This window comes from Sebastes fasciatus, chromosome 21 (assembly GCF_043250625.1).
Source record: "Sebastes fasciatus isolate fSebFas1 chromosome 21, fSebFas1.pri, whole genome shotgun sequence".
NCBI classification, from domain to species: Eukaryota; Metazoa; Chordata; class Actinopteri; order Perciformes; family Sebastidae; genus Sebastes; species Sebastes fasciatus.
In genome coordinates this window covers 18,331,056-18,355,921 of record NC_133815.1, presented here as the reverse complement: position 1 = coordinate 18,355,921, position 24,866 = coordinate 18,331,056, and the positions used below count along the sequence as shown (strand labels likewise).

Below are 24,866 nucleotides of genomic sequence, written 5' to 3'. Positions count from 1 at the left end.
CATTTTTGTTTTTACTGACAAAAATAATGAGCTTGTTTGTAAAATATATTTTATTATTTATGATAAACACCCCTACTAAATCTGGAATAAATTGGGAGTAATGTGGAAAATCCTGTTTAAATTCCTAATATCTGTGGTGGAGACAAGACACACTATTGTATTCCTAATTGTTATAGATATTTCTTATCCACTAACAGTGCTTGGATTTATGTGTTCATATTATCGTGCGGTATTTATACGGAACATTTGTGCAGGCTCCCCGTATTCCACGCTGGTGCTGCACAACTAACGGCAAGTTTTGTCTAAATGTCTCATTGCAAGTACAGAAGTGTGCAGATTGTTTAAGAGGAGGTTGAGCAACCCGAGCAGATGTGGATCTTGTTTAGATATTGTGGTCTCGTCTGGATTACTTAAGGAATGTTACTGCAGAGAGTGTTTCACGCTGAACAACGTATGGGGTATTTGGCGTGAGATCAAACATGAAGAAGAAGCTTTTTTTTATTTATTTTTTATCATTGCAGTCAGAGAGCGAGAAGACGGCTTCCTTAAATGTTTGGACGAACTCCTGATGAGGTAGTTGATGTAAACGCGGAGCTCGGGGTAAAAGTTAAGCAGTAAAACGGAAGCGGTAGCGCAAATAAATACACACTCATCAATCAAGATAAAGCATTTTATTTGAAACCTTTGGGACATATTCAAAACACACGTTAAACTTATATGTGGAACACTTTTCTCATACATTTGATTTGAAATAAACACTGAAGTTCAATAAAAGGGTCAATAAAATAATAGGGCCTTCTTATTAGCCAGGGCCAGCAGTCGGATGTTGCGCACACAGCCAGCAGCAGCTTCCTGGAGCATCTCATCATCAGAGCCCATGAAGTTGATGAGGGGCTGCGGGAGTACAAAAGACAGAGGTTACAGTTGGCAGCAGGAACAGATTCCCAAAGAAGCATTGAGCCTCATGGAGGAAGCGATATAAGAACAAATTTCCTCTTATTTTGTTAGTACCCACTGATTTCTGGGATTCAAAAATTCTTCTCTTCTCTTATGTAAGAGAACATTTTCTGTATTTACATACCACAAATTGTTTGTCCAACGCAAGAAAACACAAGTTTTAAATTTGAGGAACATAAATAATATCATATAATCAAATTTAGATTATTATGTTTAGAGTAATTATGATTGGATTATTAAAGAAATCCTATTGGTCCATTGAAACCCTTGGATGATATTGCGTGCGTACATACTGCTCTTTGATGCTTTTTGAATTTCCTGTAACGCTACTGACGCTCTGGAAAATCATGTTTCCTTTGTTTAAGTTTATTTAACAGTAGACTCGATTTCACTACTGCTGAAGTTCCTCTTCTTCTTACAGCCTTTTTTTGGTGGCATCGCTCCAGTTCTTGGGCAGGTCCCAGAGTATTTGCACACGGCACAACACCAGTCCTTATATAGTGTTTAGGGGGAATTATATGCTAATACCTGCACTTATATAGTGTTTAAGGGGTATTACATGCTAATACCTGCACTTATATAGTGTTTAGGGGGAATTATACGCTAATACCTGCACTTATATAGTGTTTAAGGGGTGTTACCTATGGTAATATCTGTCCTTATATAGTGTTTAAGGGGCATTACATATGCTAATACCTTCCCTTATACAGTATATTGTTTAGTGTGTGTTGTCTATGCAAATACCTTCCGATATATAGGGGGCGTTACCTATGCTAATACTTTCCCTATATATTGTTTAGGGGGCGCTGCCTATGCTAATTAATGATCAAGTTGGATTAATCATTCAGCACACCTGGGTAAGAGCAGATTTGGGTGGTTAAAACTTTTGATGCATTTAGAATTGACTTATCTTCATTTTTGTCTTAACAGAAAATTAAGAGAAAATATAAGAGAGATTTAAGAGAATGTTGTTGCACGAGGCCTATTATTTTCCAACAGTGTGCTAATACACCTTACATCCCACATTACAGTGCCCAAATACGTAGCTTGCTCCACATGTTGCCATGTCAGCAGAAGTAACTGCACACTACCACAAGCATTGCCTGCAAAGACATACAGTGGCTGTGCGGCGACAGTCTCGAGCTGCACGTGTCCCGTTGTGTGTGTGTGTGTGTATGCATGTGTGGGTTCAGCTTGTGTGTGTGTCCCACTTTACCCTTCCAAACCATGCCTCAGCAAAGGGGTTACAGCTGCGAGCACACATGCTTCTGTAAGTTAGTTCAGATGAAAGTCATGCAGGGCAGGCTCGACATTAAAAACCTGAGCATGAACCACACCACTTGACAGCCTTTCCGCCGCTCCAAAGGTCAGATTATATCCGACTATTAGTGGCTTGTGTAATGGATCTCGTTAGATCTTATTGCAGAACAAGGTTTTACGCTCTCCAGAATTCTCTGGCTTTGGAAGTTTATTTTTTTGGGTTACATAAAACTGAACATTTAAGAGATTTTCGTCCGTTCAAAGAGTTGCGTATTGTGCAGACATGAGCAAAAAGGAACACACTGGATGTATGTTATACCACTGAGTGGCATGTGTTTTGGAAGGGTGAGTTTTTCCCCCTTTTTTATCTGCAGCAAAATCACTACATTATGTTTGTGGGCGGCTGTGGGGCTGAATCAAAATGAAAGTAAATGTAAGCGTAAATACTCTGGTGCAATGGATGAGTCTAAATTTGTTCAATGTGTGCTCCTTGGTAAAATCACAATGGTGTGCCACTGAGGTTTCCTAAGCCACACTTGCAATTATTTCGGATCGTCTTGTTTACATCCATAATGAACCAACGGCAACATTACATCCCTCAACTAAGCACTTAAGGACTCCCTGCTCCTAAACATAATGAAGCTTTGATAGATACAGTCACTACTGAGACGTTTGAGGCACTTTTAAGCCCCATATATCAAGGCCTTGTTCTCCACTGAATGAAAAAGGATTTTGAAAAAGATTCCTTTAACAAAGATCATGCTGCAGCAGGCTTACACGTGGTGTTTGAACACCGTCGGGATTGTTTCCCTGGTTTCAGCGCAGCAATGCCACATCCCTGTTGATCCTGATCAACACAGAAGACAATATCTAGACTGTCGCTGTCAAAGGACATGATCCAAGAACTAAGCCCCTTTAAAACCTACATCCAGCCACTGATTTAGATTTAGTCCAAGGCATCAGAAGGATTCTAAAAAAGCTTCTGGCTAACCTCCATTTTCTCAATTTCTCTCCCCTTGTTTCCCTCTTATTCAAAACTCTCCCATCCTGTCCAGCACTGGCTCCTTATATCAACATAGGAAGTGATGGGATTCCTTTGTTGGTTTCACACAAATGAAATGTCACTCTCAACTTGTGAAATCATTTTCAATAACATTTTCTGTGTAGACTTTCCCAAATCTCTATCCAGCTGATCAAACACATTCAGTAAATATCCCACTTGTGAATTTTGAAATTTGTACATGTCTTAAAAAGGCGGTCGCTCACAAGAGGCTAAATGAGACTATTAAACATCACGCCAAACATAAGTCCGCCTTTAGCTTCGTGGTGGTGACGTGAAGTCATGCGACCGTGGTGTAGTTCGTTTATAGCCTAACGTTAACTTCTTACTTCTGCCGATTGCATTCACGCTTCAAAAATCATAAAAGTGGAGATTCTTTTACAAAACAAAACGTGTAAGTATCATTAATGTTTGTTTGTCAGACACTTTATTTTCTGCAATAATCCAAAATCCAGTGGAAAAATCCCATAGGATTTTTGTCGAGGGAACCCAGGGCAATGCTAACTTCCTAGTTGGCCTAAAAAAATACATTATCCCTGCACAATTCTATTACTACGGCATCTTGAGGCAGCCTTGCATGTGCAAAACTGCCCGCTAGTACATGGAGAATCATAGTTAGACACGCAGCGCCACTGACCAAGCGTCCGTATGTGACGTGCTGAGAATAAGAACAGGTTGATCAGTGTTTATAGGGCAAACCTGAGACTATTTTTCTCTCAGTTATCATTGTGTTCATAATTCATGTCAGAGCAGAGCCGAGGCTGACCCTGACCCCTCTCCATGTTACATACAAGCTAAAAACGCAGCTCCGCACATTTGTGTGGTTAGCAAACAGCCAAGGAAGCAGAGAGAAGACATTCCCAGGATTTTCAGCGCAAAGATAAACAGTGAAAGGAAAACAGATGAAAGATGAGGTGGGCCAGCTTGTGTGTGTGTGTGTGTGTGTGTGTGTGTGTGTGTGTGTGTGTGTGGGTGTGTGTGAGCATGAAAAGGCTGTGAACCCACAGTGTAAGTCCAGTTAAAAACTTGAGAAAATAATATCCTTCCTCCTGATTATAATCACATCATTTTGTGGAAAAAGGCGTACAGCGGTCCAAGACGTCAGCTCCTCTCAATGCACCAGTGTCGGGGAGTCTATGTGAAACATTTGCCCTAGGGTTTTATATGATTTTTAAATAGCATCCAAAACACCTCCAAGAGCAAACTTACATCCACTGGCTCCAGAAAACATGCAGCTCACTAAACAAGTCTCTTTTGTGAAAAGAGAGGATGCCTGAGAAGTGCCAGAGGCGACTTTTTGCCAACCTCATAGCATGTTATTCAGACGTCGCCAAATAAGGTCTCCCGAAGCGCGCAGTTAGGCTAAGATAAGCGTGTCTCTCTTCGCTGCCTTGCTCTTTCCCTCCCAGCTGGGATCTCTAGGAATATAATACGCCACTTGTTAGATATTGCCTGACTGTGTCGAAATGAACACTTGCCCCACGTTTAAAAAAAACTGAAGTTTTTGAGGTTTTTGCACTTCAGAGAGCTCCAGTGAGTCCTGACCTCCAAAAAGGGAGCTGGGGAACACGCCGGCTGAGGGGGGAGGAGCAGTTTGGGAGGGCTGCACATATTGTTGCATTTGTACACACACACCTTATCGCACATGGAGGTGTTATAGTGTTAAGTGCTTTCTGTTGGACCACGTCTGCCTGCAGGAGTTCAGGTTTTGGTCTGACAGCCATTATGGCTCCATCAACCCCCCCTCTATCCCAGCATTCCCATGTTTTAGACTCCACCGTGGAGGCAAACAGCACAAACAGACAGCAGTGTTTAGCTGGGCCGAGGGGAAGTTGGTGAGGAAAGTCAAGGTAAACAACATTCCCTGCAGCCTCCAGTGAGCCAGAGACTGTTAAGCTGCTTTTTCTGTGTCTCTGAAGAGGAAGAGGAAAAGGAGGGAGGGCTGCTTTCAAATCAATGACTTTAAGGGGAAAGTTTCAGTCTGGACACTGAAGAACATGGCTTGGCATTTTCTGGGAGAGAGGCTTAACTCAAAGGCTCTTAAACATTACACTCCATGGATCTGAAAAACATGGTAGTCATAACAGAGCATGGCGGCACACTGTATCATCTGCTCACCACACCCACAACCTTAAGTCATGTTACAAACCAACAGGAAACTGCTGAAGTAAACCTGAGATGCTCGGCTTGCTTTTTATTCCTTCCCTCACATTTAGGTGTAATTTCGGCCCCCCCACAGTCTCGCTGTGCACTTTCACTCCTGAAGTCTGACCGAGAGGAAAAAAAATAAAACAAACACTAACCGTGCCGGAGCAGAGGTGCGCTCATGGCAACAAAAGTGCAAACGTTTTTCTCATTTACATTAGTAAAACCCGAAAATACATACCAGGACCTGGCAAAGGCTACGAATACCTTCACTTGAAAATTACCAATAATTACCCTCCGCATTTTGCAATTTTCATCAATTTACTTCACAAAGCTTCTCTCATGAAAGAGCCTCTTTAATACAAATAGCTGGCTGAAGCTGTCTGCAAGGATTTATGGTTTCAGCAAACAATCCCCAGTCCTTTTGGAAGCGATGTAAAGCGCACGGGGAGGAGGGCATGTTGATTTTGTACATGACACAAAATGAAGCACATCCGTATAAAACTGCGAGATACCAAGAGTGGATGTCAAATCCAACGGCGAGGGTGATTCATCTCTCAGAGCTAGAATTCTATTTTCCCTGGTATGTGTTTCCTGTGAGAGCACCTGAACGAGGTCCAATCTGAGAGGGCTGGCGGGAAAATAGAAAAGAACTTGTGAATGACAGCAGGTTATGTCCAAGATAGGGCTGTCAATCAATTAAAATATTTAATCGTGATTAATTGCATGATTGTCCATGATTAATTGAGATTAAACGCAAACATTTTTTATCCGTTCAAAATGTACCTTAAAGGGAGATTTATCAAGTATTTAAAGGTCCCATATTGTAAAAAGTGAGGTTTTCATGTCTTTTTTTATAATAAAGCAGGTTTAAGTGTTATATAAATACTGTGAAAGGATTGAAACACTCAACCCATGGAGAAATACACACAGCCCGTATTCAGAAACTGTGCCTTAGAAATAAGCTGTCAAGATTTCTGTAACTTTATGATGTCACAAATCAACAATTTATAGACCATTACACAGTTTTAAATGTAAACATTCTAATCTAACTATCTAATTCTAACATCCCAATTTATTTCCGGTTGCAGTGTACGTCAATGACATCAGCTGACAGGAAGTAAACATGGACCCAAGTTGTTGCCTAGTAACGCAATTCTGTTGCAATTCCGTTGAAATGCGTTAAACGGACCGTTTCAGACAGAGGGTGAATACGGGCATATTCAGGCAGACAGTACGAGGAAAATATATATTTTTTTAACATTACGGCATGTAAACATTTTCTAGCATAAATATAAAATGCAAGTATGAACCTGGAAATGAGCATGATATGGGACCTTTAATACTCTTATCAACATGGGAGTTGCCAAATATGTTTGTTTATGCAAATGTATGTATATATTTATTATTGGAAATCATTTACCAACACAAAACAATGACAAATATTGTCCAGAAACCCTCACAGGTACTGCATTTAGCATAAAAAATATGCTCAAATCATAACATGGCAAACTGCAGCCCAACAGTCAACAACAGCTGTCAGAGTGTCAGTGTGCTGACTTGACTATGACTTGCCCCCAAACTGCATGTGATTATCATAAAGTGGGCATGTCTGTAAAGGGGAGACTCGTGGGTACCCATAGGGCCCATTTTCATTCACATATCTTGAGGTCAGAGGTCAAGGGACCCCTTTGAAAATGGCTATGAAAATGACAACCTAAAATTCACAAGTTGCGTTAATGCGTCAAAGAAATTAGTGGCGTTAAAACAAATTTGCGGTAATGTGTTATTATTGCGTTGACTTTGACAGCCCTAGTCCAAAACAATTGAAAGTGTGTTATTTGAGGAGGCTTCATACTTTTAGCATTTACACCAAATAATTTAATTGATTCTGGACTAAATTTGAAGGCTTTGGAAGGAGTAAAATGAAAAGACTAAGACGGGTCACTAATGTGTTTTCCAGCGTGAAATACTTTCTTCTCAATGCTTGATTTCCCCTGTGAATCTTAAGGGACTGGGCCATACACCATTAAGTGTGCTAGAGAGGAAAGCTGCTTTCTAAACCAACTTTGGAGTAAAGAGAGACCTTCGCGCGTTCGAAATCGTATACTACACGTGGGTGAGCATGTTTTGAGAGCTTCTCAGTGGCAAAGAAAAAGTTCTTTGAAATACGGTTGCAATAATAAAAGAGGCAGTCCAGAGCTTTACACGGGGCTGTAAATTAGACACAGGGCGCTGTATCAATCCTCGATAAAACCTATTCAGAACTATCGGGGATATTGTTTTAACACATTCTCTCTACTAGCTGCCTGTATATCATGAAGCAGAACATTACAGCGCACGCTGAATCAAGGAGATTGACAAGCTCTCTCACACTGTAATGTTTCCTCCGGGGTCAGGCAGGTAAGTATGAGCCTCCCTCTCCCAGACCGGCTGAGACCGAGGCCAGACTGAACAATGAGGCTGCCTGTGTTGTGTTTCCATGTCCTGTGAGATTAAGAACAAATGCAACGCTGGTGCAGTTACGTGGCCTTTTGTAATTAAGCTCTTTAAAAGTCCAAAAATACATTATGGAGTAGTGTTGCAACTCTTAACTGGTACATTAATAAGGGCCAACACAGAGACAGATTAAAAAGGGTGGTATGTCTTGCATTTTGCACACACACTCACGCCCATACACACACTAGAATTGCAAATATAGACAAAAAAAGAGGGCATGTCCAGTTTTTGTCGTGGCTCAAACTACAAAAAGCATTCAGCTTAACGACTTTTGCAAATTGGACATAACTCTCTCGGAACACCCAATGTTCAGTCCAGCTACCAATTATGGCTAGTGTTGAACCACATGCGCTGTAACAGCAGATCAAGCTAAAGTACACCATTTAATGAACATGGGAAAAAAATATCTGGCTGCAATGGCATAACCACTTCATAATTTATATCGCAGTTGTTATTTAGTGGGGGGGAAGAGGGATTTAAACTCACCGCGGCCACAAAAAGATTTCTCATGTGAAAGTCTCCCTACGTGAAACATGATTGAATTAGAGAATGAGATAGCAATGTTTTGCTGAAATATGGGTGCATGATCATCTATGACAAGACATCAATTACGGCTTAATCTCAACATATTATCTCTACATCGCTGTCAGAGACAAACATAAACATTCTCTGGAGCAGAGCATGGAAACAAGCCGGCAGGCTCAAATGTTAGACAAAACAATGCTTGTTTCTTTTTGGACGAGCGCTACACAACTGCAATGATGAAGAAAGCTGGCGGATGTAGCTTAACAGAGTAAAAAAAAACATTGTTCTCTTCTTGCCTTGAACAGCTCTGACCCCACTCTTTGGCCTGAACCATATCGCTGCTTGCTGCATTCTACCCTGATGTCCAGGAACAGCCCTTAGCAACAGTTACCCCCAGCTACAGCCCTTTGACTTGTGCTGTAATGGCATCTAGGGTCTACCGGAGAAATGGCACTGCGCACACACTGAGCTGTTTGCTTTTCTGAATTCCCATGACGGCTAGAAAGTGGAGTCATGTTTCCGCCGCCGAATGAAACCCACTTTGTTTCTGCTCCGTCGGTCAAAGGCTCTGAAAATAGTCGCAGCTTTTCAAAGTTTATTACTCAGTGTTTTTCACACATCGCTAAAACAAGGGGGGCGACGGGAGGCCAAAGCACATTTTCCTCAATGCAATTATGCCAGATTTAGTCTCAAAAGCAACAAAAGAGAGGAATAACTACAAAAAAAAAATCAGAAATCCAGCTTCAACAGCACTTCAACTGACCTTGACCACCCATCTCTCGTGCATCGTGATGCAATTGTTGGGGTCCTTGGACAGCTGGTACAGGGCCATAGCTGTGCTCTGGTGGACTGCCTTGTCTTTAGACTTGAGGTAACGCACCAGGGGGGCCACGGCCCCGGCGTCACCGAGGGACGCCCTGTTGCTGCCCCACATGCAGCAGTTGCCGATGGCCTCAGCAAGGTGGCAACGGAGCCTGTCGTCAGTCTGTGGAGAGGAGAACAGGATGATATTGGTCCCCAGGGATCAGTCTTGAGAGAATAACAAGCTCTGCAAGAGACTTGGCAAAATCTTACTATGTTCTTCTCATTAGCTGGGTTTATGCTGCACTGCGTAGGAAAAGGCCAACTAAAATCCAGTTATTTGTATATTGACAGTAACTGCAGTGTTGTTGAATAGTAAAACTTTGCTGTTGTTCTCTAGCAGTGAGGTGTACTTACCGTGTTAGTCAGCTTGGCCAGCAGCGGGACGACCCCGTGATCGGTAAGGACTGCCAGGTTCTCCTTGTCTTTGGCTATTTTGGCGATGGCGGCGCAAATGCTTGCCAGCACCTCGTTGTTTGTTGACTTCAGCAAATTAACAATCAGTTCCAATCCGCCGACAAGGGAGCGCACCATTTCCCCCGCATCCTATATAGTCAAAGGGTCTGTTATTAGCTGATGCTCTGTCGAAAATTAACGAGGAGGATGATGAAGAGGGAGGCAGCGTAATGACAGAGGGAAGAGGAGAGGCCGGCAGGGGCATTTGAGCGAGGCAGATAAAACAAAGGATGCTAAATAAGTACAAACAAAGTGTTTTCATCAGGCAACAATCAAAGTCCCATCAGTGCAGACCAACCAGTAGAAATATCTTTATCTGATGCTTTAAAAATAACAACACCTTCTCCTACAGTACAACCAAAGAACGTATATCGCTAAGAAGTCAAAGTCTGACTGGGAAGTTGATTTACCTTAAAAAAAAAAAAAAATATGCTGATTTACAGACGTCTCTTTATACATCCATGGCTATGGACTCATTGGTGTTATCATTAAAAGTTGTGTCTCTTTGCTTCTGTACTCTTTGGTAGAACTGTGTTGTGGATGTGGGCGAACAAGCAATCATTTTGACATCTTTGTCAACCTCTCCTACTCTCACCCTAACTTGTCATAACGAAGATGCCACATAGAATTAAGAGCTTAGAGGTGACATTTAAAGCCTCAGACTGACACACAGCGTAGACTCGAGGCTTCACTGTTTCAGTTCATGGCACCAACTGGTGCCAAAGGCCTCACAGCCACTTATGGGGCTACCAAACCAACAGGCTGGTAGGGAGTGCTGAGGGAACCACAGCGGAAGAGCTGGCAGCGACGCTGGCTTCAGTATGGCTTGGCACATCGGGCTGCTGTTTAAAATCACAATTTCGCCGTATCGCCAGCCGCGGGAGAATACATCAAGGTGGCCGAGTCTGTAATGGTCAGCGCTTTGAAAATAGAACAGAAATTTTTCCCAGAGGCATACAATTACGGATGTAAATCACAAAGCACACTTAATTTGAGCCATTTCAACATCAATCTACATGTCCGGAGTTGATGTATGGCACAGCACTGAGTACAGTAATCAAAGAATTTATTGTGTGCACTCTATGGTTTGTTCTTTAAGCTATAAATTATGGGATTTCATCAAATTAAGCACTGACCAACTGTACTAGACCAAAGTTAAACTATCCCAATTCACATCCGATATAAACCCCATGTGTGACCGTTGCCAGCAGAACCATGCCAGTCTAATTCACATGTTTAATTAAAATGTTTAATTTTGGCAATTTATATTCAATATGCTTTCCAAAACTACTGATAAATCCTTAGCCTGTCAGCCTGTCTTAACCATCAGCCTGTCTTGCTTCATTTGGCGTGGTACCACAACATTTTACTTTAAACAACAATAAACTAAACCTTTTGTCTTTTGCTACACTGGTGGCCAGACAACAAATTTTGATTAGATAGAAAGATTGCACAACGGGAAATATGTTGTATTCTATAAAGTTGGAGAACATCAGGTTTACTATTAAGGGGTCTATTAAGGGGTCTGACAAGTTTTCATTGCTATGGCAACCTTTCCTCAGTCGTTGTGATGCCTTAGGCTCAGATAACTTTGTGGTTGAGTACAGTTTGGTGTATGTACGTGTATGTATAGATATATATGTATATATCTGACCGGGAACGTTGCAAATGAAGCATTGGAAGGACCCCAGAGTTGTCTTTGTGTGCCATTTTTTGTGCTTAACTCCTATATTTGTTTTTATGCATGTCAATGCCCTAGATAATAGGGTGTACTGTCCTAGACCCCTAACAATTTATCATTATTTATTTATTTATTTTCTTTCTTTTAACTATGATTATTTTATTTTATTTGTATATTTGTTTGCATTTATTTTTTATTTTTTGATGGTTTTAGTTGTGTGCCCTCTGGGTGTTGTCATGGGTGGGATATGTATCAGTCCAAACATGTTTGTGCAGCGGATTGTCAGAGTTGTATTAATAAAATTCAGGAATAAATTTTGTTCACATTCAGCACTGACATAAAGCAGTAGATGATTTACAGCTTCAGTGTACAGCTACTTCGGTAGATGCACTGTTGTGTTCTCTCTGACAGAGAACTCACAGCTGAGATGAGGCCAGGGTGCGGTGTATGGGCCCTGTGATGCCGTGCCAGAGGATGAGCCATGTGTGCAGTGCAGGGTAGGGTAGGGAGGGGGCCCAGGAGCTGACCCCCCTGACACACAGGAAGCCCTTCCTCAGGAATACTGATGACGGCCGGCCGGGAGTCCCTGCGACAGAGGAAGCTCTCTCAAGCCACCAGCTGCGATAGACTAGCCAGAATCTCTTTCATGGCCTGCGTGGGCCCCCAGATCTGAAAACCGCAACATTATGAGGCTGCACACGGAAAGGCCTTTCTCGCTATCCTCCCTCCTCTTACCCAGGATGAAATGAAATAGAAAACACATTATCTGCTGTGCGTAATCTCAAACTGAGGGGGGAGCGAGCCAAGCTCAGAATGGCAGTAGCGTGCCCTGACCCCATCTCTGGAGCAATCAGGCTTCTATAACATAATGTAGAGGAAAAAGAAATCAAGCATCTAAATGTGCCTCTGCGTCCAGGCTAATTAATGATACACCCCATTACGTGCAACTGGGAGGGTTCTACCTCCTTGATTGGAGAAAACAGATAATTGAATGATTCACTACTAAGTCTTTACAGTGCTTGTGTGGCACTAAGTGAGGTTAGGTTGTCTGTCTGTGCCTGTGGAGGGGCGGCAGTACTGTATGGAGCATCCAGCAGATGCATTTATACCACGGCTCTCTCATAAATCCACTATGGAACTGCTAACACAAACCACATGGGGTTTTTATCTAAATAACGACTGCACCGAGGCAGCTGTATCAGGTTCCTCAACCCGATGGGCCGAGAGCACTATTTAGCTCTTGTCGTTGCCCCCGTCCCAGAAAAATCACCCGTAAAGCATGTTCATGAATTTCCCCCAAAATTGGCACACTGACGTCCAGACAAACATTGTCAAACTTTGTTAGCGCTCAATAGTGGGTCCGTGGTCCCCCCCCACACTCCCTCCATATGGTTGCCATGCATCATTTTCGCTACACTTCTGGGGCCAGAGAAATTCCAGCCAGAAAAAAAAGAGGGCTTCACCCCCAAAGACACCTGTCTGGTCCCAATATATCTGTTTAAACTTAACCAGATTGTCTCAGTGACAAGCTGTTTACCTTAATCACAGCGATAATCTAATAGAACAACATTACGTTTGGAGTTGGAAATGATACAAGTGCTCAGGGGATCAAAGAGCTGTTAATGTGGAGCTGAAATTAGAGTTGACTGACAACACTGCTGTGTAAGACTGGGCTAAAGGCCTGTTACAATGGCATGAAGGAGCTCATAATGTTTTATAACAGTACTCCACTGATTTAGCATTGCACTCCTGTAGCATTATCTGACTCAAGATGGACCATTTAAAGAAAAAAAAGCATCTAAAGCCCTGTTTTGACCGCAGGAACTTTGTCCTGGAACTTGGAAGCTTTTGAGGAACTCCTTGTTTTGCACAGGGACCAGGGTCTAAATTAACTTCCAGGGACATAGTCTGAGTACAGGAACTTTCGTGGGTGGAGTTTGCAGGGATGAACTTTGCTGATGGCAAAACATGAAGCGTGCATCAGTAAATACTATAAAGCAGTAAATGTTGTCGAAGTGAGACAAAAACTTTATACATATATATATATATTTTTTAGGGCTGTCAAAATCGTTTTAACACCACTAATTCCTTTAACGCATTAACGCAATCAATCTTTCTGAGGTTGTAGCGAGCTCAGTTTTAAACATAAATTAAAGTAAAGTAAAGTAAAGACACTGGTATCATATGAAACTAGAAAATCTAAGGAATCCATAGGTAAAAACCATGTCATAAGAGCTTGTCGCAAAGTAAGTTAAATAACGCTCCAAACTTTTTACAACATTTGCCGATGGAAAAACTGTCATGGCCATTTTCAAAGGTGTCCCTTGACCTTTGACCTCAAGATATGTGAATGAAAATGGGTTCTATGGGTACCCATGAGTCTCCCCTTTACAGACATGCACACTTTATGCACATGAGGTTTGGGGCAAGTCATAGTCATGTGTCGTGTTTATAGACCTCCAAACTTTTAATTGTATTCTAGGCAGAGTTCTATCTAGTGGTATTCATGGCCATGTTGTGGTTTTCTTAGCAAGGCATTTGTGCTGTGTTTTCATTAAAGAGGTGGGTTCATTGAAACTGTCTGGTACCCTATGCTCTATATGTGGATTGTGTGTCTCTGTAACTGGTAGCATGTTGAGGGAACATTTTCAGCTGGGAAATCAGAAGCCATGCCACAGGATATTACTCAGTCTTTCTCCCTGCCTGCTTCCCAATTCACCAATCCCAGTGTGCCAAGGAGGCACCTCTGCTTCATATTAGCCCGAGGTTCATGTAAGCCCCCTGATACAGCTCTGCCCCTGCTAACCTCCCAGCAGCAGCAGGTTGGAGGGAGAGCTTACGAGACAAGCACGGTGATATAAGCAGGCTTCTGTTTTGCGAGCGGGATAGCCCTTAATTCCGAAACGACACGAACTCTGCAGACCTCTTTGATTTAGAGGCAATCTGTGTGCCTTTGGTGTGCTTCACTCGCATAGACACAGGACATGGGCAGAAGACAAATGTTCCTCACTGTACAGTACCTTTGCATTCTCAATGCACGGACAAAGGGCCCATGCTGCACTGGACTGAACATCTGCACTGGGATTTTTCAATAAGGACCACACCAGGCGGACTCCATCGAGCTGGTCGATGATTCTGTAGGAGGAGAGAGACAGAAAGTAGAGTGAGAAGGGAGGAAAAAAGAGAAAGTAATGAATAAGCAAGACCGAAAACATTGTGATTCCATCCAGATCTTTCATTAAGAATAATGTTCTGCTTGAAAGATTTAAGAGTAGGGCTGTCAAAGTTAACACAATAATGCGTTATTAATACTGACATAAATGAAATTCATCATATGAAATAAGAAAAACCTAAGGAATCCATTGGTACCAACCATGTCATACTAACTTCTTGCTAAGGAGGTTAAATAACGCTCCAAACTAATGCTAAATTTTGGTGAGGAAAAACTGTCATGGCCATTTTCAAAGGGGTTCCTTGACCTCTGAACTCAAGATATGTGAATGAAAATGGGTTCTATGGGTACCCACGAGTCTCCCCTTTGCAGACATGCCCACTTTATGCACATGAGGTTTGGGGCAAGTCAGCACACTGACACACTGACAGCTGTTGTTGCCTGTTGGGCTTGAGCTTGCCATGTTGATTTGATTAATCGTGATCAACTATAGACAACCATGCGATTAATATTTTAATTGATGGACAGCCCTATTTAAGTGTGTAACTTATTTGATCATGTTTGTTTCTCAGAGCTCTGGCTGTATCAGTCTGGCCAGCAGCAGGCTCAACACGCCTACAGCCAAGTCGGATCAAAGCATCGATCGATTTTCAGCATTGGCATTTCATCACAAAGTCTTCAGTTCCGCTCCAGTCCTGAAAACCACCCACTGTCTGCTGCCTACACAAATCACTCTCTGCGGAAAAGCCCAGCACTGCCAGGGCCGGAGGTTAACTCACCTACATCTGTGTATAGCGCTTCATACACGGATTTATAAATAGAAACTGAGACAAACTTACACTTTATGTCGCTGGCTTGTTTTTCAACCCGAGCCAAAAAGAGGATCACTTTCCAAATCAAACAGAGCCAGAGACAGGTCGCTCTATATTTCATAGGGTCTGAGTGAAGTTTACTTAGGCATGAACTGTATTTCATGTCGTATACATGACTGTAGTCGAAAGGGTCTGGGAACGCAAAGAATTACGCCACAGTACGCCCGTTGTCTGGTATAAATAACATGTAACGTGTTCCCCATGTGTGCTTCTACCAACAAGGCCGACATTGAATGCTGTCATAATTACTTAAACACTCTCTAATCACAGCATCTCCGTGACTGGCAACGAGCGAACGCTCATCAGGGACGTCCCCTGCGCCATCTGTCTTCCGTTTGCACATAAATCAGTCTGCAGGGATCATAACATCAGATTCCAGTCCACTGGGCCTCTTAAATCCGGACCGAAAAACAAACGTGAAGCGTCATATCACCCGCCAAAACAGCTCGGTCTTCCACATGAGGCAGGTATGAAACAGATTAGCGATGGAGTCGCAGCAGACAGTGATGGATTAGAGAAGGAGACCACAAACCCTGGAGGCATTAAACAACGTGTGTTCACTCTTGTAGCTACACAGGATTCACTGGAGGAAGTGCTATGTCATTAACCGCACACCGCCTACTGGTTGAGAATGAAAACAAACATGAGTGTTTCATGGAAAACTTGAAAGTGATCGGTGTTTGTTTTGGGCTTGCAGTAGTTATGGATGACCTGCATCAGATTGATGATGAGAGAATGATTGTGCTGATCAACAGAAAGTGGTGTTAGAGAAAAAATGTTTTTGTTGGTAAAATTAAGTCATGTTAAAACGGCAGTAGGCCAAATGGTTTTGGCATCGTTGGGCAAAAATTCCATAATAACCTTTCAGCATATTGTAATTCAAGTGCTCTGAGACAAAACTAGACTTCTGCACCTCCTCATGACTCAGTTTTCACAAAATCTAACCCGTGTGACGGGAGACTTTGGCCAATCACAGGTCATTTCAGGGAGAGAGAGCGTTCCTATTGGCTGTTCATTTCAACAGAGGCAGCTGTCAATCACTCGCGAACTCTGATCAAACGGTCAAACTAGGCAGCACTGATCAAATAAGAATCAATATTCTGTTACTGTAATGCCTATTTCTCGTGTAAAATGTGTGCTCCAGCTGGTGGCCGGTGCTAAACAGTACACTACAAGATGTCTCTGAAAACATTTGAAGAGAGAAATAGGCATTACAGTAACAGAATATTGATTCATATTTGATCAGCGCTGCCTAGTTTGACCGGTTGATCGAAGTTTGTGAGTGATTGACAGCTGCTCAGAGAAGGCAAGACTCCAGCTCGGCTCTGATTGGTTGTTTTCCTCCGCTCTGTGAAACCTTGCAGATGTCATAAGGAGCACTGGAGGACACCGGAGAACACAGAGACACATGATTCTTTTTTCCACATTACCTATCTCATGCACTACTGTCAGGATATAGTGACCATTTTATAAAAATAACTTTTTTTTAATCACATTTTCTTCAATTCTACCTACTGCTGCTTGACAAGACTGTTGTAGCTAACTGTGTGGTATCATGCATAAATCATCATCATATTTGTTAGCAAGCCAAATACCATCTAATCATCTGAAAAAACAGTGTTGGGTTGGAGCAGGAAACAGTCAAATGTGAGTTATGTTAATTGCTCAGCAAACTACTGTACACATACATGTCTCAAAATAAGCCATCGCCGCAAGACATACACGACATACAAGCGGCCGTTGAAATAAGAACTTTCTGTTTACAGCCGAGTGTGAAGGCTGAAAAATGGCACGGTCTGGCCTAAATATACATAACGTGAGAAAACATGGAGAACATGATGAATCGACGTAAAACACTTCTCCTCTTGTGTGAAGTTTACCACATTTAGCGGCTTTATTTTGACACGCTTCACTTTTTATTGAACCCCTCGGGTTTTTCCTCCAAACAAATGTAATAGGCTCATATGGTAGCATTAACAGCTAACTAACAATGCAAACTCAGACATTAAGTTGTATTTGTGTCCAGTGCTAATTAAGAAGGATCCTGTAGTCCATAACAGCCTTGTAAAAGCAATGAAACACAGATGGAAGCTCCACAGTGTTCTGCAATATTGAGGGTGAGGTTAACACAGAACAAAGGCTGCTCTGGACTGTGGTTCACTGCGTTTTTCACAGCCATGCAGTCTTGGACAGGGCAGGGCTTTAGGTATGTTCGCCTGACCGGCTCAAGCCCTGACGGTGACCACAAAGCTAAAGTAATGCACTGGGAATTACACCGCAACCATATTTAACACAGCAGGTACAATAAACAAAGCTTTTAAAATCTGTCATTAAGCCGGGGATGAAAGAGAAAAGTACCTGCGTAATTACAAATTAAAAGAACATAGATTTCTTTAAGCATCAACCCGTGACAGGTTAATGATACAGCGTTTGGATCGTGGAATTGGTGTCATTCCCTTGTCAAAACACATGACATAAATACACGGCCAAGAATATGTGTTTGGAGGTAATTCACGGTGAGCTAGCCACTAATGGCGTTTTAAGAGACACCTCACACGGGACACCGTGTGCCTTGTGTAAACTGTACTTTAAATGTCAAAGACCATGTTAGCTGGCTGGATGTCCTGGAAGAGACAGAGACTTACGCCATGTTGTCCATGTCTGTAGCACACGCACCAACTGCCTTGGTTACATTCACAAGCAGCGCCTGGTGAAATGACACAAATAAAAAGTAAATGCATGAATGAACATACTGTAGGAGCATGGTTTAAACATGAGATGAGAGAAAATTCCACATGCCTGGTTTGTTCCAGTGAGCAGGTTAACGAGCGACTTGATGCCTCCACACTTGCGGATGGTGGCCTTGTTATCGGGTATCTGGGCAAATTCTCCCAGGGCTCCCACTACATTTACCAGAACTTCTTCAGGCTGATCGGTCAGCAGGCCAACCAGGGTCTCCAGGGCTTTGTACTCCTGAAACCTTTCAAGGGTGGAGAAGAGGGGCAGGCGTCATATTGACTGATCGCTTCAAATTGTTTTGTTATAATTATTACATAGAGATTAATGAAGAAAAAAGAAAGAAGACAAAGAGTCTATAGCAGTGCTATAGGCACAGCAGTGCTTTGGGCTAAATGCTAGCATCAGCATGCTAAAAAAAGGTAAAAGTAAAACGTCCGCCTACAATGTCTCGTACAAAAGTAAAACAAAATTATTTTAATTCTATTGTCATCATTTTTATGTCTCTACTGAAATTGCCTGTGTTGAACAATGAAAATATTATAAATATGCATACTATTATTGTTTACTTACTTACTTATTTATTAATTAAACTTTTTTGCCCAGCTGCTTCCCAGAGGAGCATAAAGTGAGCGATGGACATTAAATGGAAGTTAGAAAAATCCAGCACACAGATTTTGAGAGTAATCTTAAACTTTTTCATGTCAAGGATCTCCAAAATAGATGTCCAATAGACCTCAGACCATGGATTTATAAGAGGTTGTGTCCTGTGCTTTTGCCCTGCTTGTTCGTAAATAGCCTACAACTACATTAAATTCTGTTGATGTCATGCTACTAGCACTACTAGTGTTCATTGTGTTGTCATGGAGCTGTGAGAGCGGCAGCCTGTTGCAGCACCTGGGTTACTGATTACCTGACTGGCAGACCACAGTATGTGAGGCTGCAGGGCTGTGTGTCAGATACGGTGGTCAGTAATACAGAGGCCCCCCAAGGGACTGTACTGGCTCCCTTCTTGTTCACTCACTCACTGCACATCCGACTTTAGATACAACTCAAGAGTCATGCCACCTACAGAAATTTGCGGATGACTCTGCAATTGTCGGATGTGTTAGGAGGGGGGCGGGGGGACAGGAGGAAGAGTACAGAGGACTAATCAGTGACTTTGTGGTGTGGTGCAACCAAAACCAAATGCAGCTAAATGTGGTAAAAACAAAGGAGATGATGGTGGATTTTAGGAGGACTAAAACACCAATCACCCCTGTTTCCATCGGAGGACGGAGGACGGAGGGGGAGGGGGGAAGGTGGAACTGGTGCAGTCCTATGAGTACCTGGGAGTGCACCTGGACAGCAAGTTGGACTGGAGTGTGAACACTGAGGCTATATACAAGAAGGGCCAGAGCCGACTCCACTTCCTTAGGAGGATCAGGTCCTTCGGTGTATGCAGGACAATGAATGCTGAGTGTGTTCCATCAGTCAGTGGTGGGAAGTGCCCTCTTCTTTGCTGTTGTCTGCTGGGACAGCGGCATTAAAGCCACAGATGCCGGCAGGATAGACAAGCTGTTAAGGAAGGCGGGGTCTGTCCTTGGAGTCAGCCTGGATCCAGTGGGTACGGTGGCTGAGAGGAGAGTGCTGGCTAAACTGCTGGCAATTATGGACAACACCACCCACCCACTTCACCACACTTTGGCCAGACAGAGGAGCACATTCAGCAGAAGACTTCTCCTACCTCGGTGTACCACGGAGCAGCACAGAAGGTCATCACTGCCATCAGACTGTACAACTCATCTCTGGACTAACTAAATAACACCCTCCCACCCCCTCTCTCATACACACACACACACACACACACACACACACACACACACACACACACACACTTACACACTGTCACTCATCCATCCAGCAGTGCAGTCAGACATGCATCACAATTGGACATTAGTACTGGCACTTGCTAAACAGCTTTTAGGAGTATTTATTGCTAATGCCTATTTTTTATCTTATTTATTCTTATTCTATTCTTAATCTTGTTGTGTGCTTGTTCTATCTTTTGCTGCTGTAACTCTGAAATTTCCCCTCGGGGATTAATAAAGTACCTACCTACCTACCTACCTACCTACCTACTAGCTGGTGGCCGATAGCCGGTTGTTTGGGAACAGAGACGTTAATACATCCACCACGGTACAGGCTTACAGCATACAGCCTATGGTTGTATTATAAGATAATTAAAGTGATGAATTACAGCCAATATATCCATTATTATAGTCGCATACAGCTAACAGGAAGCTGGCAGAACCCGATATGTCATATGAGCGTGCAGGGCGGTGCAGTCCCATGGGTCTGATGCACGTTCATTATGCCAAGGATTCATTTTAGTTAATTTTACAACTTTTGGGACATAATGATTTATATGGGGGCTATTTAAGTGTTCGTACTGAGAAGTTGATTTACCTAAAAAAAATAAATAATAATTGTCCTATGGTATACATTCATGACTGTGGACTCATGGGCAGTGGTGGCCTAAAGGTTAAAGATGCAAGCTTGTGACTGGCAGGATAAATCTGGGTGGGGAAAGTGAAAAAGCCCCTCCATCATTACCACCACTGAGGTGGGCCCTTAACACCAATCACTGCAGTGGCCAGCAGATCAGACTGTGTGACTGTGTGAATGTGATCATGCCGTTCCTGAAAAAGGGAGCAAAAAAAATTGGCAATTTCAGCCCAAAATCGTCTCTTTGCTTTGATACTCTTTGCCGAAATAATGCCAGTGCAAGTGTGTAATAGACCCACCTGTCCACCAAAGGATAGTGTGTGTGCCACATTTTGCCTCGAATATTACACATGTGTATGGAGGTATGCCCCAGTGCCAACAGGGGGCAATAAAACCACTTTGTTAGGTTTAGGAAAAATGTCATGGTTGGCCTTAAAATAAGTATGTAAACTAAGTAAAACACCGGTCTCGAACACCGGCCTCCTGGTTGAAAGTCCTGTGTTTGTTAGACCTACCATAAGCAGTTTTTCTCACTTTTTATTCTACGTCATTCACATGCTTTTTTGTGCAACTGGGCTGAATGGTTACCATGTTCACCAACTTAATTTAGTGTGTTAGCGTGCTAGCATTTGCTAATTAGCACTAAACACACAGTACAGCAGAGGCTGATGGCTTTCCTGGTGTTGGTCATAAACCAAATTAAAGATTTGACCTGATAATGAAGAAGTTAAAGCTTAATGCAATTCATCCTGAGGGGGAAATAAATGCATGTACCAAATTTCATGGCAATCCAACAATAACTCACTCAAAACCACAAATGTCAACCTCACGGTTGCGCTATACGAAAAGTCAAGGGATGGCCACATTTTTTAGGATACATCACCCAGGAACCATGTATGTCTGTACCAATTTTAGTAAAAAAACTTTGAACATGGTGCTAGATGAAAAGTCAGGAGATCATCAAAGTCATTATGAGTCATCCTCTGGGGACCACAAATGACTACAAAAGTTCTATGGCAATCCATACAATAATTGTTGAGATATTTCCGTCTAGACGCAAAGTGGTGGACTGACCACACTAGAGCCACACCGCTGCTGTGGCTAAAAATGCTATTAGTTATCTAAGTGACAAGTAGCAGGCAGCTACCGTGCCCTCAGCCACATGGGCACAGATCTCTTACTGTAACCCAGCAGTTCAGGCACTTTTCCCACGGCTGCTCACTGTTGTCCCTTGTACGTGCTTTGCATAACCAAAGCTTTGCTGTGGCTTGGAAACTTTCCCTCCCTCTTTTGCTTGTGATTTTTCCTTGTTTGCCAATGCTATAGAGTGGTAAACTACAGTAAACATTTAAAAGGGATATAGTGCGGTTGCAAAAAACCTCAACAAACCTCTGATGTACAGTTAAGTTCTACGAATGTTTTTATTCACAGTTACGGTTGCTGGCATCATGGCTTCCGTAAGCTATTGTAGAGGGCCAAGGTCATTTGGTTTCTGGTCAGGGTCCACGACACACAGCCTATTCTTGCAAGTGAAAACACTGCTAATGAACAGAGGAGCTGCCAAAGTTAACACTTCAGTGATGGCACAGGAAAACCATTGTTTTGCTTTATGAATTTCACTGAAGTGTCATCTGCAGTTGACTACAGTAAAATTATCTTGTAATCACGGTCACAACTTTTGATAAATGAACAGTAGGCCGCGCCTATTTTTGTGAAGCCAAATCCCAGCCGAAGTAATTACGTGATGGCAAGAGTAGCATTACACAATGCTGCCTGGAGCGGCTTCTACTGCAAACACTGGGCTCCACACAGCTTATTGAAGCCTGTCAGAAGACACAGGAACCACAGCGGGGCTTCTGTGCAGCAGATATGATGATTGATTGTCTGCCGTTTCCTTTTCTCATTCTTCTACACTAGTCCCTGTCAACGAAGTGCTGAAAGCTTAAATGCTGCCTTTTATACTAACTAGTGTTTTAAAGAGGACCTATTATGCTTTGTGCTTTTTCCCTTTCCTTTAGTGTGTTATATCGTTTTTTGTGGATGTAAAAGGTCTGCAAAGTTACAAAGCCCAAAGTCCAGGCCGATTTGATTGAACCAAGTAACATATTTGCATAATACCTGCCAAGGAGCTAGTTTGGCATGCCCTCAAACAAAGCTAGTTAGAGCAGAGCTGGAGTGGAGTTCGAAGAGTTTGGTTCGGTTGACCAATCATACATAACAACCCATTACCAAGTAGTAACAAAACTTTTCCAGTCAAATGATACCTGCAATCAATCCTTTTTGTGCCCAGATCTAGAAAAAAATGACTGTTTTGCTTGCAGCCAATCAGCATTCTTCGCTTTATTGCGACGTGTGATTGGCCCACTACCGCAGCAGCTAAAACCCATACAGCCGGAATTGCTTGAGTTAACACTTAACCTAGGGGGGAACCGGTTACTCTTCCACAGCAATGCACTCCCACAGCGCGTGGGTTGGGGAACAGCGTTATCAGCAGTAAACGCTGTATGAGCGCTGTGCAATGCGGCGGCAACTAGCTAGCCAATGGGGCACACATAGCTTCCATTCACATGATGGGTATCGAATGAAATCTCATCTAATTCTTGGCAAGAAAGCGAATAAATGTTTCTCAAAATGTTGAACAGGCTAGCCTACTGAATATTACTAGGGTGTGGGCTCTGAACTCAACTTACCTGTATTTATAGAGCACCTTTTATACAAACATGCAGCCCTAAGTGCTTCAAATACTGAAATTAAAACAACTTAAAAAATCAATAAAATAAAATAAATACTAGGGATAGAAAATTATATTAAAAAAAATAATTGAAAATTAAAAACTAAGGCTATAACATTACTCTAAATTAAAAGACAGATTAAAAAGAAAGGTGTTTAATTTCCTCTTAAAAATACTGAGAGAGCTAATATCAAGAGGCAGTGTGTTCCATAGTTTAGAGGCATACTGTAAAAACAGAAAGCACTCTCACCAGTACTTGAAAGTTGTGGAGGACCATAGTGATGTGGTTGGAACATGAAATGAAAGAAGGTCTCTGATCTAGGGAGTAGCAAGGTCATTTAAAGCTTGATAAACAAGTAAAATAACTTTGAAATCAATTCTAAAGGATACAGGTAGACCGTGTAACTACACCGTTCATAGCTATACCTATGAAAAGTAAGGCACTGTAATTCATATACATCCCACAAAATCAATTTGTAGTTAATCCACGGAATCGTGAACCAGGAGGTGTAAAGAGCAAAAAAACGCTGCATAGGGAGTGGAACAGAGGAATAAGATATCAGACTTTGGCTACATAAGCAATGCTGGTTAAGAGCAATGCAATGCTGGTCTGAGTCTTTTCATTTTGATTGTTGACAAAAATAAAATCATTATATATGTATGTATATATATATATATATATATATATATATATATATATATATATATATATATATATATATATATATATATATATACATACATTTGCATAAAGCATATTTGCCCACTCCCATGTTGATAAGAGCATTAAACACTTGACAAATCTCCCTTTAAGGTACATTTTGAACGGATAAAAAATTGTGTAATTAATCGCGAACAATCTTGTGAACAATCACGATTAAATACTTTAATCGATTGAGAGCCCTAATGTAATGTATGTATGATACCGACTGAGGCGAGAGCGGCCGGTGTAAGACATTTCAGGGACCCAGACATGCCTAGCAGTGACCTTGAATAGAGAGATAGTCGCTCGTTCAACCTGAAATTGAACAGACAGATTGATCCATTTCATTTGACAGGAAACAGCAGAGCAGTGAATAACTTGGGTTGAGCACAGCACTTTAGTGAGGTAAGGAGAGGTATCATTTGGAAGGACAATTATGGTGTGCTCATCATAGGGCTGGAACAGAGGTAAGATGCTGGGGTAGTCAGTAATTGGAAGCGAACCCCACAATCTTGACCCCGAACATTACTGCGCTGGCAAATACAGCCTGAGACTTGGCAGTCGTGACTTTCCATTGCAAAACTTATTCCCTCACTCTTTTGTTCAGGCTTTTTTTACAGCATTTTTGTGTGTCCATAACACCTCAGTATACAGGCTCAAGGGACCACATATTGATGCGTCCATTAATCTGCACAAAATACTGTTTCCAAGCAGGGCTTTT

The 24,866-nt window shown here is 42.2% G+C and overlaps 1 protein-coding gene across 2 annotated transcripts in view; it reads right to left on the bottom strand.

The window, feature by feature from the left end:
* Positions 1 to 656: 656 nt before the first annotated feature.
* The window catches only part of odad2 (outer dynein arm docking complex subunit 2), a 64,674-nt gene continuing 40,464 nt past the window's right edge, over positions 657 to 24,866 (bottom strand). The window contains exons 17-22 of one of the 2 annotated variants that reach the window (XM_074621792.1): positions 18,288 to 18,468; positions 18,134 to 18,195; positions 14,465 to 14,579; positions 9,665 to 9,853; positions 9,210 to 9,431; positions 657 to 894 (exon numbers count right to left, since the gene is read on the bottom strand). In XM_074621792.1, the coding sequence (XP_074477893.1) occupies positions 778 to 894; positions 9,210 to 9,431; positions 9,665 to 9,853; positions 14,465 to 14,579; positions 18,134 to 18,195; positions 18,288 to 18,468 (886 nt within the window). In that variant the 3' untranslated portion in view covers positions 657 to 777. The remainder of the gene's footprint in view (positions 895 to 9,209; positions 9,432 to 9,664; positions 9,854 to 14,464; positions 14,580 to 18,133; positions 18,196 to 18,287; positions 18,469 to 24,866) is intronic. The other variant, XM_074621793.1, reaches the window with a different exon arrangement.